Source organism: Xiphias gladius, chromosome 9 (assembly GCF_016859285.1).
Source record: "Xiphias gladius isolate SHS-SW01 ecotype Sanya breed wild chromosome 9, ASM1685928v1, whole genome shotgun sequence".
In the NCBI taxonomy this organism is placed as follows: domain Eukaryota; kingdom Metazoa; phylum Chordata; class Actinopteri; order Istiophoriformes; family Xiphiidae; genus Xiphias; species Xiphias gladius.
Genome location: NC_053408.1, coordinates 14,376,037 through 14,390,688, shown reverse-complemented (window position 1 = coordinate 14,390,688; position 14,652 = coordinate 14,376,037). Strand labels below are relative to the sequence as shown.

The window sequence follows — 14,652 nt, the reverse complement described above, 5'->3', positions numbered from 1 at the left end:
TTAACTTTAAACATGCATTTCATGAGAATGTTTATCGATTGTTTTGAATAACTTTTTGGCTTGGGAAAGGAGAGAAAATGCAACTGAAAGGAAACTTCTGCTCTCACCAGTATGAATAACGCCTGAAACAAACTATGTCTACATAAAGTCTACTTGTAAGATTAAATGAAACTTTAATGATCCCCATGGGGAAATTAGCTCATTGCAGCAGTAAGGAACAAAATATATAAGGACACAACCAATAATTAGACTGTATATACAGTTTAGGAGATGAAATAACTCCTAAATAACCTACCTGACTGTAAATTCAATCTGAAAATATTCGAACAACACATACAATGACCATTTTGTCTTTTCACAAATATTTTATGAATGAAACTTTTTTTCAAATAAAATGTGTATTCTTTCGAAAAGGAAAGGACAGGTGCCATGAGGTTTAATGTCCCCAGGGAGGATCTCTGAGCTACGGAGACATCATGACATTATGACATAGACGTTATGGCGGTTACCATGCCCAGAACCGGAGATAAACATGGACAATAAGAGCAGATCTGAAAAGGGGTCAGTCAGAGGGTGTTGCAGCTTCTGTGCCATTTGGGTATTTTTACACATGGATTTTTACTAACACAGCTTTAAAGTTGCTTCATTAACTCTTGATTTTTCACATAGATATTGTTTTCTTATCCACCTGTATAGTGTAGTATTAAAAAAGCAACACAGCAGCATGATTTACCATGGTGGGAGACACTGTCCACACACTGCTGCTTTGCTGACAATGAAGCCCATGTTTTGTATTTTCCTGTATCATAATCAATAGCATACTGATCACTGTTCACGAGCTGTCACATTTCCCGTTCAAGTAAAACAGCAGGCTTCCATACGATGTTCAGCAACCACTCCACCATCCTTGCCGTAGTTAAAACATCCTTTCACATACTTCCACAGAAACAGGTGACAGTGTGTCGAAAGTAACAGATTTCTGCCCATAGCCGCCACTGCAACACACCCTTTGTTTAATAGAGTAAGACAATGGGAAATAAGGGGCTAGAAAGTTTCCCTGAAAAAATGCGTTATATAGACCACATTAAGAAGACAAAGGGTGTAAAGCCACACTGGCAGCTCTATGAGGCTGTACTTAGGAACAGTTATTCTTTGAGGTAAATGCTAACATGCTCACAACGATAATGCTGATGCTGATGTTTAGCAGTTATAATGGTCACTTTGTGCACCATCTTCGTTTCACATCCAAGCATGCGAACAAATGATAATTAGCACTGATTACAAATAGTAAATGGATTACAGATACAAAATGTGCAGTCTACTGTAAGAGTGTTTATAAAGGGGTTTGTTTGTCCCTTGTTCACATTTTTTAGTTTACTGAGAGAAGTGACATATGTACTGTAAACTGTTCAGATACTGTATGTACCAACCCATCAATGAGTTGAATGAAATATCATCCCAGCAAGATATGACTCAGAAAAAGAGAGGAGTCATTGTTAATCATGACTGCTATACACTTTATGAATGCATAGAGTGCGGTCTGCTGCTGCTGCTGCTGCTGCTGCTGCTGCTGCTGCTGCTGCTGCTACTGCTGCTGCTCCTGCTCTCCCATCAGCGGTCAATTACAGTGAAGACAGTCATTAATCACTGAGGTAATATAGTCTCCAGAGAGAGAACAGAGAGAGCAGCAACGACCCCACCACTTTAACCGAGAGTATTTGCTGTGCGTCAGACATTTATTTGAGTCTGAAGTGGTAGTGAATGTGACACAGTCCTCAGAGAACCAAACAGAGGACTTTTTGTAGAGAGGTGGAAATAAATCATAATTGTAGCTCAGTTTAGGTTAAAGTTGCATTAATGATTGTTTTTACTCCTGATCAAAGGGCATCTTTTTTTTTATACAGTGCATCAGGTTTGTGTCATATTGAATGTCACCTGACAGATCCCTCAGATTCAGAGCAAAGCCTGTGGTCTGCTCACACCTGTGAAGCCCATTCGAGGTTCTGACAAGTGAACTCACTGAACTATATGAGGTTTCAGTACTAAGTATTTTGTGACCCCTGGTGGATAAAGACTGTAGCGATTGTTTTCAACATCTTAGTTGTAATAAACCTTTGTTTGCCCACTCTCGCTCTGTCATACTGCACTTGACTGATAAGAGACTCCTTGCCTTTTCCAAGGTTTCAAACCGCATGAGGCAATGTTTCAAGGCTGTATTTTATGTATTTATGTAGTCAGTTGTGCGACCACCCAGTCAGTCCATCATTCAGTCAGTCAGACAGTTTGTTTAGCAGAAACTACAGTTGACGCCCAGAATTAATCATGACAATCTGTCTTCCTACTGGTTTATAGGTCTCCTATTTGTAGACAAACTAGTTTGGCTAGTCTTGATGTTGCTGCAGGCTCGTCTTCCCACTGTGTCTCCCCGTCTGACCCCTTCTTGTTCAGGAGATTACTTTAAAGACAGTCTCCCTTGAGGATTCCTTTACAAACCTTATTTTCTGTGTGCGTCACTCATTAGGTCCTGCAGCACTGTGTGGGATCTGTGACAGCATGACTGAAACAGAACTTGACAAGAACTTTTTGATTTTTAATCTCCCTCTCCTTAATATTTGTTATATCCACTCATTTTCTCTGTTACCAGCAGAAGGAGGACAAACTACCATCTATATAGGACATGTTAGTTCTATGTTAAAACCAAGGCCACTTAATTCTACCAGGACTGTTCACTCCTGAAGACACCACAGCCCAGACGCCTGAGGCTGGAGTCTGGTGTGTCAGCCCCTGGACTGACGTCACCCAGTGAAAAATGCACGCCTCCCTTCGCTCTGTGTTCATTTGGCTCCATCATGTGGCTGCATGCAGGCCAATGTGACACTGGAGGACAAAGAAAATGCCCTCAAAAAGTCCTAGAAAAGAGGAGACTGCGCTCATCAAGGTGACTCAGTCCAGGGTGTGAAATTTAAATGGTCTGATAAGGTCCACATTCTGAGCTCTGGGGCATTACAGCTCAGTGATATACAGCACTGTATCACCAGAGAACAATAGTGAACTGTAAATGTGTGCCCCACTGAGATTATCAAAAGTCATATTTGCTGATCCACATTTTTGATTTTCCGCTCACTGCTGGAAAGTGGAGCAGAACATAAACTATGCTGTAGTCCCCACAGAATACCGCAGCTATAAAGGGCTTTTCAAGTGCATTTGGGATGTAGCCAACTAACTGAAATGTACCACTTTATTTAAATAGGGCCCTATGCAGCATTTTAGCTGGTTTGATCTAAAAGAATTGCATTACTTTGCTCACTTTTAATTACTGGTGCTCTTTTACTGTTTCAAATGACTAATTTAGGGAACAAATGAAATGTAAGACTCGTTAAAAAATATTATTATTATTTTTTTTTTTACTGCTTTTGCAGCTAAATCAATTGGTACTCTCTGAACATTAACTTAAATCTACATCTGTTCAACCAGGAGGGATCATTTACACCGAAAATCTTCCTCTGTGCTGTTGCCAACATTTCTGGAGTTTATTTCATATTTTTAACATGATTAAACAGGCAACCTAGATGGAAAAGCTGAAGAATGGGGTGGTTCCTAAAAAGGATGCATGCTGGGAAAGAGAGAAGAGTTACTGTGAGTGTGTCCTAAAGAGCTTACATAGATACTACATGAATTCTTCATCAATTCACAAATTTATTACTAGAATATAAGTCTTTACTTTAAGACAACTTTGTCTCTTAGCAGTTTAATTGAAATGAATGTGTTTGCATTTTGACACGATTTAATCACCAAAGTTTATCGCTGTATGATTCTGTTTGATATAGAAAGAATTTGAAGTGTTTATTTTTTTACACTTTTTTTACACTGAAGAATAAATAAAATATACAACTTTACCTTATCTTACAAGTCACACCACACTGTTGACCTTCCTGAGCTGAACAGAAGCTGACACTCCGCAGCTACAATAACAACTTATGGTTATGCGGTTTACAGGAAATAATGACAATGAAAAATGGCTTTTTCCTGAATGACAGATGTTGCTGCATCAGTGAGTGCTTGCAACAACTCAGCCTGTGGGATCAGCTTGTGACTGCACTCTAGTTTCCTGTCCTTGTTCACTTGAACTCTTGGAGAGGATTGGCGAGATCGAGCATCAGGTCTCGTCATGTGACTGCAAGTAAATTGGCTTGGCCTGCTTCCTCAGGCGCTGCTGTGCTCGCAGCTTCCTGCCCTTCTGAGTTGCCAGTCCCAGTGGTGGCAAGTAGGTCTACGGGAACATTCAGAGAACAAAATAACCGAATAAAATCCATCAGCAACATTATAACCTATAAAACAGAAATAAAAGGTTGGCTTGATAAATGGAAACTTACAGCCCTTGGATATGGGTTCCTGTAATGGAGACCTGTGAAGAAAATAATCATGTTGGCAGGAATTGTCAACATCATATACAGCCTTGAAAACATACAGTATTACTCTCTCAGAGCAAATCCTATAGACCTGCATCGCTCTAACCAAAGCGTCCAATTCCTTTGATATATGAATGATTTCTGAGGTGTTAATTTAATCTGTATTGACTTGTTTACTCCTTTCAAAGACAGGATATAAACTTTAATTGAAGTATCCCAGTGGTCAAATTATAGAGACCATTTTAAAAAAGCTGAGCATGGGTGTAAAATTGTCAAAAGTTTGTTTAGTACTAAAAATGAACTCATCTCCTTTTACAAATTAAGCATTCAAGAGGATTTGTACAAGTCATTAAAGTAGGCTTATGTTTTACTTAGCTGTTGACAATATAAATGTTGCTCATGCTGATGGTTCTGCTTTTTCTGGCTTTTCTTTTACCAGCAATATTCAGATCATCAAGTTAGTGTTTAGTCCTCCGATTAGTCAAGCTGAAACACTCAGGACTTTCAGATGAACTTGCACAGTCAGTTGATGACGAATACTTTATTCCATTTTGCCATTTATTACATCTGACCAAAAATGACACTGGACAACGCCCTCAAACTGAGACTGACAAAACTATCAGATGCCAGTATCATTCACCTAATGAAAACACAAGGAAGTGCAACTGTGTCGCATGATTTATCATGTCAGCACCTGGCAGATGTTTCACTGAATTTAACTTGTCACACCACTTGTGATGCTTGTGAAAAGTTTAAGGCTAATCAAGACAAAAAAAACATGAAAACATCCTGAAATTCATGGGAGGCACAAAATAGTGCTACTTTGAACTGTGGCCTTTTATCTGGGCACAATAAAACTTAGTTCTGAGTTATGAAAGGAAAACTTGTGGCATCTCTCCACTCTTACCTATTTCTATCCTTGCTTCACATTCTTCTATACATCTCTTTATTGACTCTTGTTCTGTGAGCTGAAAAGTTCAAAGAAGAAAGCATTAGTCATGCACACTGTCATAAAACTACTGTACGTTCGCTTTTGTGAGCAGAGTATTGTTGTTCGCACCTGCTGGTTTTGTCTGAACAGAGTGCGGGCCTCCTGAAGTATGTATTTTCTCTCAGTCTCTGCGTCACTTGTTACTCCACTCTGTGCCTGCCAGGTTCGGGCGATGCGAAACACCCGCATGTACAGTGACAGCACCGTCCTGCGAGTGGAGGCCGTCATCTGGAATCAAAATCTGAGAAAACAGCAGGTGTCTTAAAGGAAATAAAGCTTAACGGCATCACAAACCCTGCTAATACTATTGCATCACCTGTTTCTTATGCTAACCTCCTGCTAAAAATAAGTTAACAAGTTTGAGGGTTGGTCATGAAGATGACACACAAAATCATGTTTCCAACACCCCGCCCTCAGTTGAACCTGCTTAGTCCCTTTTTCAATTTATATGCCTCTACAGACACTGTATCAGACAATAGGCTGCTAGTTTGATACCAGTTTATTGGACATCACATTACTTATGAATGGTGACCAGAGAACATAATGCTACGCTGTCACACATCTATAATGTAGGAGTATGCATCTTTTGAGGACAGGGAAAGGTAAGTTCTCTTTACAGTTGTCATTACTTTTTTGTTGGCAGCCCCATGTGATGTGTTTTTTTTTTCTTTTTAACTAAGATAATAGAATTCTTTAAAAACCCTTTCCTTTATGTTTGGTACACACACACTAAACGTGGCAGTTTCATTATTTGTTACAGAAACCACAAAACCATTGCCCAGGTTTTCGGAGTATCTGTAAATTTGTGATGCTTTGGTTAAACAGAGCATTCAGGAATATGCATCATGTGAACAAAAACAAACAAAAACAAAATAATAAAGATCTTAAATCTGCCCCTCTGCAAGTCAGGGCCACGAGATTTGTTGATAATATAAGACTTGTCTTTGTTGAAGTTGTGCTTTAATGGTGCAGATTCCCCACCAGATCTGCACATGATCAATTTACCAAATCAAACTGAGACGCAGTAAACCTAGGACATTTGGGGGCAGTTACTCGCTTTGACGGTATTTGTTATCCCAGAGTGTCCCCATCATTCAACACAAGATGTCACTAAAACCAACACCCGGGTCGTTTGCCAAGCGTAGTCTTTACAAGCAGTTACATGACTGACTGTCAGGTATCATCATACAATCTGATATGCGTTGAGATTACCGGAAGTCTTGAGAATAATATCATTGGCATATTTGTATCAATTCTTATTTTATTATACATGGGCATCACTTGGTCGCAAGAAGCTAGCTCTCATCAACACTTCTCGTATTACAGCCCGAAAAGAGCTACTGCTCTGTAAGAGAACGGAGTTAAATTAGTCTCGGGTTTAGGTCCACATCCACATTAACAGAGTTATCATTCGTTCTGTTTCACAATTTATCTAACAGCATAAACTTTGACCTACCGGCTGTGTCTGAAGCAGAGGCTGGTTCGCCAGCAGCTTACTAGGGCAGCCTAAACACATTTGTCGACTAATGATGACGTTTTCAAAAGGTTGCAAAGAAGAAACGAAAAATTAACTCATAACCATAAATGACTAAGTCTACTTTTTATCGCATGCATAGTCGGAGAGGACTAAGATGTTTAAATTATTAGCTATATTTCTAAAATTCATTATTTATGAGACAGTTTTAGCTATTTCAGATAAGTTACAAAGGGGTTTTCACACACTTTCCAGTGTTATGTATTATACTCTAAAGGCTCTGTAAAATGTCATCGTCAAAACACGTGCTTCGGTAATTGTTTCTGTAATAACATATCCATCTGGATGTGATGTAGTATTTACAAAAACATCACTTTGTTAAAATGAAAAGATTTACGTTGTCGTTGCCACCGCGGAGATGAGGATCAGCTGTTGGAGGAAGTGATGCAGGAAAATGCCCATAATGTAGCTACACTCAATGACTAAAAGGGGGAAGCACAAAGAAACTGGCTCCTGTAGTCGGAGGTGGTCTTTTAACTCTCTTCAAAGAGCGAACACATTTCAAAATGAATTCAAAAGCAAACACTGGTTGCTAGGTTTTTACTTATTTTTTTCTAAAAGTGGAGAAGAATGTGATATTGATGTGTAAGTTTTTTGTCAGCTGCCAGCTAGTTAGCTAGCTATCTGAGTTAACGCGACGAGTTTGCCTCAGTTCGCTTCTGCTCGTAAACGATACCTTGGCCAACTTACTAACAACTCAATTTGTACTGGCATTCCTGAAGTGATGTACATCCAGTTCCAAAGAGTAGGATTTTTCCAAAAGGTAAGTTTCTTGACGAGAATAGTTGTGGTATTTCTCGGTGTCTTAACCGAAAGACCTAGCTTAGCCGATAGCTAACTTTTAGTTAACCGATCGGATGCTAGCTAGCTATGGCGACGTCGTCAGGGCCAGGCAGTAAAGATGTAAATGGCCCGGCGGCGGTGATGTTAGGAATCGACAACAGCTTCACAACAAGTACCTTCTGAGTTAGTGAATGTTTAAATTGCCAGGTTTAATTGATTAGCCAAACAGTGTTTACATAACATTTTTTAGTGTTGTGAATGTGCTGTTGAGCTCACTTGATTCTGTTTGTGCTCGCCTCTTCCCAAAGAACACAAGTTGGTAAAATAACGTTAAAGCTAGCTAACGTTAGTTAATGTCAGATATCTAACTTAACTGAGACTGTGCAGTGAGCATAATGGTCCAAATATCACACATTTGTATTCTAGCTGAACTTTATCTCTCACTGTTTAAGGACGAACAATCTAAACTGATGAATACTGACGTGTTTGCAAACCTAGCATGTTAGCTAATTGTGGATTTAAAAAAAAAAAAAAAAAAAGTCTAATCAATAGGTAGGCCATCACACGTCCACCAGATGTTAGTTAGGGGAAGATAACCAGAATGGACCTGTGGGAGATTTGCCTCTACATGCCCAGTGCTACTATCAGTCATACAGCTCCCCTGCTGAACATAGATTTTCTACACCTGTGTCTGATATGAGCCGTGGCTTGACAAGATCAGTGATAACCACACACAGTAAAAGTTGGTTTCAGAGGAAGGTTTAAGAAATAGCTGGAAAGTTGTGGATTCTACAACAGAGCTCATGAGCTGTAACTCAGGACAAGGCTAACCTCTGCCCAGTGTGAGGTTCCTTAGTGGAAACCTAGCGTTAGAGATCTACCACCCCAGAAGTCCTTCTTAAGTCCAAGGTGCGCAGTTTGGTTTCAATTCAAATGCTGTGAAGCAACTTTGTTGTAGGTATAAATCAGTAACTGAATTATCCCCCAATAAGTCCAGACTGTTAGGTTGTGCTCAAATTACATATTCGTAGCATGTCGACTAAAATAGTCATGCAGGTTGGGGAGTGAAAAGGTATCAGTTTCTGCTTATGATGACAAGATAATGTGTCTTCTCAGCATTGCAGATGTCAAGGTCACAATGATGGAGCAGAATAGAAAGACACTTTGATCTGTGGCCAGTGCCATTTGAGGGACTGCCTGTAAGTAACCTCCTTATTGGCTACTTTATTAGTTATCAATCACTTGATTAACTTGTACATTTATGGCTGTAGATGTGAAGATGTGAAGCAGAATGATTAATTGCAATAACATTTAGACATGAAATCAGGTTATTTTGAGTAATTGAGTAGATTTAAGAGAGATAATCCATTGGCACATGTTGCATTGGTCTGATTACTGTGAAACCTCAGTATGCAGTTTGGTCAGTGATCAGTTTATCCTCCTCTCCATAAAAAGTAAATAATGTCATTATCTGCCTATTAAGTTGTCTGCACATTAAGTTCCCATTCTCCCCCTTTTCTTGCTTGCCAATCTCAACCCCAGTTCCCATTTTAGTGTTGATTATTGATCATTGAGAAATAAAATAATGCACAATAAAACTAATAAGTAAAATAACAAGATAAAGTTATACAAATGGAGTCATTTTAATTGCCTAAGATGGCTGAACCTTTGGTGACTACAAAGAAAAACCTAATAAAGTTCATATTAAAGTTATGTAGGTCTTCTGTGGAAGACAATCAGTTCTACTTGAGTGGGTTTCTGTGGTTATCAAATATGTTTTTCTTGGATTTCATCTGAGAGGTTTCTGTGGTAATCTTCACTGTGCAAGCATTGTATGTCTACATATAGATTGTTTTTCTCTGGTCTTCTCTTTTTAGGGTTTTTAAGTCTAGCAGTGCAAGACCTGGATCGTGGCAGATTTGGCACAGGTATCTTAATTTATTGACTGTCAATGTTCAGAGATCCATGTGGCTTCATTTCTTTCTACTAAGACTCGCAGGAATTTGGATCTTGACCTTTTGATTTTGACCAAGACTGACTCAGTTTAGGGCTACACTCTATGATAATGAACGTTATTAAATTGTTCTTCACTTCAGGCCTGAGGGTATGTTGAGACGTCTCGCCAGGCCAGAGCAGAGGCGTCTAGGTGGTTCGGACGGGGACTGAAGGCGAGGAGGAAAGATAGACAAGGGACCAGGGAGTAAGACATGGGCCAGTGTGTCACCAAGTGTAAGAATCCGACGTCCTCACTCGGCAGTAAGAGTGGAGACAAGGAGAACAGCTCCAAGTCCCACCACAAGAAAGGTGGCAGTGGTGGTGGTGGTGGTGGGGGCCATAAAGAAGAGCCCAGCATCCCATGTAGCAAAGCCCCTAGCGAGCTGTCAAATGGCACCAAGGCCTTGGAAGTTACAGTGGAGACACCTGTTATACCCACAGTGATGGGGGAACCACCCAAGGATGAGTTTCCGGATGGAGATGGACTCTCAATGCTGTGCATTGAGGAGCTGTTCTGCTGCTACAAGGATGAACAGGAAGATGCCATCTTGGAGGAAGGCATGGAGAGGTTTTGCAATGACCTGTGCGTGGACCCAGCAGAGTTTCGTGTGCTTGTTCTTGCCTGGAAGTTTCAAGCAGCCACCATGTGCAAGTTTACAAGGTAAAGTGGAGCTTTGGGGAAGAGGTTTTCACTGGAATTTCTTTATCAGGATAAACTAGCATAACTACTGCACAGTAATCAGCTGTAGGTGAAAACTGAACATTTTATTACAGATACAGATATTTCCTTATCACAGATGACTAAAAAACAGAGTTTCATTAATGTCTGCGCTTATTTAATTACCCGTTTTATCTGCAAACACTCATGGAGATTAGCACAGACTACTTTAACTCAAATATATAATACATGCCACGTTTATTTTGGCAGTATATTTGCCATTTCTCATTTCTCTTTCGTCCTGGTGTCTCAACATCCCTGGCTAGATTCCTTTGTTGCATCTCATACCCATCTCTCTCCCCATTTGTCCTGTCTTTATTTTCACCATCACTCTAGCCAATAAAGATGAAAATGCAAAAAATAATTAAATAAATAAAAATAATAGTGGAAGGGATTCCAAGGGAATAAGGCCAATAGGGGCATTATTTGTTATTGGTTACATCCATGACCCAGACTTTATTGTATTGTATTGTTTATTGTAACCCACCCACATGTTACTCATGTAACCCAATCACTCTATGCACACCAGCTATCAAAAAAAACCTTTAATTGCGCTCCATTTAAAATATTAAAACCTCTGCCTAACGCACAGCTTTGCAGCACAGTGTGAGTAGAGCCATTTGCAGGTTAAAAAATTATCTTTGTGTCTTATTTAAGGGGAATTTGCAGGCTCCCCACACCTCTGAAGTGTGAGCTGACACCTATAATTCAACTGGAATATTTTGTTAATGCAGGGGAGCGAGAGAGAGAGTCAAAATTTCCTGACACCATGTTCCACACTGATGCTATGTTCACTATGTAATAATGTAAAGCTGGTAGCTCTTAAACACATCTGTTCTTAACTCAGTTGGCTTTACTGTTTTTGACTTATATCAGGGCAACCCCCTGACATGGTATAAAGACAGACTGTTGACACATCTCCACATGACCAGCACTGTGCACAAAGATCCCTGTCCATTTGGAAGTTAATGACAATATCACCCTTTTTCTGACCAGGCACTCTGCTCCTCAGGGTGCTGCCAGTAATCAATGAAAAGACTAAGCATTTTGACAGGGCTAGAAATGTTTGGGTAAGAGAAGTTTTTAAAAATGCAAAGAAAAAAAAGACCTCTTTAAACTTGGCCAGAAATGATCATATCTGAGGAAAGTTTAAATGGTGTACACTTAGGCTGAACTTTCAATTTGCCAGCTGGATAATTGGTTTATTAAATACAAGTGCCTTTCTGTCATTCTTTTGAAACAGTTCCTGACATATACTTGTTTTCAAGCAATTATTGTCTGATACTGCTACCACAATATATTGTGCACCCTTAATAAGCAGCTTATTGTCTGATATTACACTTCTAGCCACTTTATAAGACAGCAGCACTGAACTGTTTGACCTCAAGTCTTCAGTCTTTCACTCTGCAGTGGTCCATCCACCCATCCCACCTCAAACACACACACACACACACACACACACACACACACACACTCACTCTGAATTTTCCCCTTTCAGGTAGGGGGCATGGAGGAAATGGATCCTGCTCTGAGCTCCCACTCTGTGGAGATGAATAGGGCTGCCTGCTGGCCGGGTCCCTTGTCACTGCTCCCTCTCTCTGATTTTTAACTCAGCACTTTTCTATCCAGAGGCTTTGGACAATACCACACTCTAGTTACCAACATGTTTCATTGTCACCTGATGCTTACTGAAGCTCTTTATATTACATTTGAGTTTGAAAGCCTATATTGTTGTAGGGCTCAAATAACAAAGTATATCTGCATGGGTTGAGGCCCACAACACTGACGTGAAAATAATGTTTGGCACGGTTACATTGAAAGTATGAACAGTTTTCAGTATAGTTTTTAAATGTATTCCTTAAACTGCAGGGGACCGTGCCTTCGTTGTCAGTGATGTTTGTTGCTGTTCTGGACACAAGGCCTGTTGTTTGGAGTAGATGACTTAACAATGCTTTATTGTAGCTTTTGGCAAATTTAGCTATTATTTAGCTCTAGTGCTGCTCCTTTAGCTTTGTTAAAAAGTACTTTCCTTGCTTCTCGGCCACATCACCTTGAGTGAACTGGTCCAGTATCATTCTCATGTCCAGTCCTGTTTTCTTTGTGTCATCAGGAAGGAGTTTGTTGAGGGCTGCAAGGCCATCCAGGCAGACAGCCTCAAAGGCATCTGCTCACGTTTCCCCTGCATGCTGCAGGAGGCCCAGGGCGAGGAGAGCTTCAAGGACCTGTACCGCTTCACCTTCCAGTTTGGCCTGGACGCTGAGGAGGGCCAACGCTCGCTGCAGCGCGAAATCGCCATTGCCCTGTGGCGCCTGGTTTTCACCCAGGACACACCAGCTATCCTGCAGCACTGGCTGGACTTCCTAGCGGAGAACCCCTCAGGTATTCGAGGCATCTCAAGGGACACGTGGAACATGTTCCTCAACTTCACCCAGGCCATCGGGCCTGACCTGAGCAACTACAGCGAGGACGAGGCCTGGCCCAGCCTCTTCGACACATTTGTGGAGTGGGAGTTGGAGCGTAGGAAAAAAGAGGAGGAACAGGCACTGATGGCAAAGGAGGAAGGGGGGAGGTGTACTGAGACAGAGTGTTCTCCTACCACAGATAGACTTGAAACAGAGGGAAGCCGCGGCTCACAGACGTGGGGGGGCCACTGACCAGGAAACAAGAAATATTTGTAAGTGAGGGAAGGATATGACCTATAAGTGAACTGTACATCTGTGAATCATTGGATGAATATTAGTATTACCATTACAGCTGTTCATTTCGCTCTCCTTTCTGTTGGGGTGGGATTCAGGCTTTGCAACTTTTCTTTTTTGGTTTTTGAAAGGGCTCGAAGAACTTCTATGTTTTAAGCACTTCTATTTAAGTTATTGTTTTACTTTTTTCTCCTCCTATGTGTGTTTTTAGTAATTGGACATGTGGTCCATTTTAACTTGCACCTACCTACCATAACCCAGCACAGTAAGTAAAGGCATGGTTTTAAAAGCAGGCAACAGTAAGCCATAACCTTTTCCCATAATTGTCATATAGACAGCTAATTTTGGCCTGGTAACACTACTGATATGTTTTGTAAAAGGAAATAGTTAATAATAAATAAGGGAAATTTGGGCAACCTGTATACAAATAATTTTTTACTACCAAAACAGATTTATTATAGGGGTCAGGGTCAGTGAAATCATCTCGAATGGACTAATCTAGTTAGATTGTATGCTTTTATCTTGCAGTGCTGTGAGGAGAAATTGGTTGCACTTGTATTGCCTTCACACCTGTTGGCCTGCAATTAACATTGCAAACACTAAGGGATTACAATTGTGTCACAACAGTGTTTTTATTTTTTGAAAATAATACAAATGACTAACATTTGTATCCTTAATCTGTGAAAGTTGCAATATCCATTTAAAACCCAAGCTGATTTCCACAGTAACAGAGCCACTCTCTCCTGTGTTGAGTGTTTTTGAGTGCTACTAGTGCAGTGAGCGGGTTAGCCTGTTTAAGCAGCTGGCTGTGCTCCCTTTTGACCTGTAGCATCTCCCATTTTGATGTCCACTTATTTTCAAGAAGCAGTTAAGTGTAAACACCACAATGATGCTGGCTATTCTCAGATGCCTCATTGATCTAATTTTTAGGAAGTCTTTAACGTGAGAAAATAGGCTAAAGCTAGGCCTGGTCATCTCTGAACAGAATATCCCTAAACCTGCGTTACATTCAGGACCGTTACACTGGGCGCCACACAAAGCTGATGTAGTTTACCTTCAGGAGTTGTAAAAGTCTGCACATCATTGAACTGCTATTTAAAAATGAAAAAGGAAAAAAAAAAGTAGTGTGCACACTCTTCACAAGTAATGTTGACTGCTGATGGTGATGGTTGTAATGGATTGCACAAAAACAATGGCATGCTAAGTTGCTATACTTGCAACGCTTTGCAGAGATTGATGTCAACCACATTATTCCATTTTAAACCTTTTCCAAACTGTAGGTTGATTTTAAGTTTAGCCTAGGGTGTTTTGGGATGAGTGAATGAGTGTTAACTAGAAATGCTGGCTAATCAAGAGTCTGTGATATGGGTCCAGTGTGGTAAGAGGGTTGCCATAACCTCATCTGTTTGGTTTACATCTACAATGGTTTTATTTCAGACCCCCCTTTTGTCCTTTTTTATATAAAATGTATTGATTTATAATAATAAAAACAGTGTTGAACTTTTGACTGTTGACTATCAAAATGT

General features: G+C 40.3%; 2 protein-coding genes across 6 annotated transcripts; one reads left to right on the top strand and one right to left on the bottom strand.

The window, feature by feature from the left end:
- Positions 1-3,476: 3,476 nt before the first annotated feature.
- Positions 3,477-7,867, bottom strand: lyrm1 (LYR motif containing 1). 4 transcript variants are annotated; one of them, XR_005708115.1, is made up of 7 exons: positions 7,272-7,365; positions 6,857-6,923; positions 5,470-5,641; positions 5,317-5,377; positions 4,374-4,405; positions 3,898-4,270; positions 3,477-3,613 (listed from the first exon to the last, which is right to left on the bottom strand). XR_005708115.1 is itself a non-coding variant. In XM_040135321.1 (6 exons), exons 3-6 carry the CDS (start codon positions 5,626-5,628, stop codon positions 4,157-4,159), a joined length of 366 nt encoding a protein of 121 aa, XP_039991255.1. In that variant the 5' UTR covers positions 5,629-5,641; positions 6,857-6,923; positions 7,272-7,365; the 3' UTR covers positions 3,626-4,156. The 4 variants fall into 4 exon arrangements, 3 of the variants coding, with proteins under 3 accessions (XP_039991258.1, XP_039991257.1, XP_039991255.1); XM_040135321.1 differs by lacking the exon at positions 3,477-3,613 and having other exon boundaries at positions 3,626-4,270; XM_040135324.1 differs by lacking the exons at positions 3,477-3,613; positions 6,857-6,923; positions 7,272-7,365 and adding an exon at positions 7,611-7,867 and having other exon boundaries at positions 3,624-4,270.
- dcun1d3 (defective in cullin neddylation 1 domain containing 3) lies at positions 7,584-14,631 on the top strand. 2 transcript variants are annotated; one of them, XM_040135319.1, is made up of 5 exons: positions 7,584-7,697; positions 8,834-8,916; positions 9,595-9,645; positions 9,814-10,373; positions 12,541-14,631. In XM_040135319.1, the coding sequence occupies exons 4-5, from the start codon at positions 9,925-9,927 to the stop codon at positions 13,082-13,084; spliced, it is 993 nt and encodes a 330-aa protein (XP_039991253.1). In that variant the 5' UTR covers positions 7,584-7,697; positions 8,834-8,916; positions 9,595-9,645; positions 9,814-9,924; the 3' UTR covers positions 13,085-14,631. The 2 variants fall into 2 exon arrangements, with proteins under 2 accessions (XP_039991253.1, XP_039991254.1); XM_040135320.1 differs by lacking the exon at positions 8,834-8,916 and having other exon boundaries at positions 7,586-7,697.
- Positions 14,632-14,652: the final 21 nt, after the last annotated feature.

Coding starts and splice junctions, on each gene's coding strand:
- lyrm1 (XM_040135324.1), bottom strand. CDS start 5,628: ATGACGGCCTCCACTCGCAGGACGGTGCTGTCACTGTACATGCGGGTG. Junction 4,406..5,316: donor TGAAGCAAGGATAGAAATAG/GTAAGAGTGGAG, acceptor TTTTCTTCACAG/GTCTCCATTACAGGAACCCA. Junction 4,271..4,373: donor GGAACCCATATCCAAGGGCT/GTAAGTTTCCAT, acceptor ATGTTCCCGTAG/ACCTACTTGCCACCACTGGG.
- dcun1d3 (XM_040135319.1), top strand. CDS start 9,925: ATGGGCCAGTGTGTCACCAAGTGTAAGAATCCGACGTCCTCACTCGGC. Junction 10,374..12,540: donor ACCATGTGCAAGTTTACAAG/GTAAAGTGGAGC, acceptor TTGTGTCATCAG/GAAGGAGTTTGTTGAGGGCT.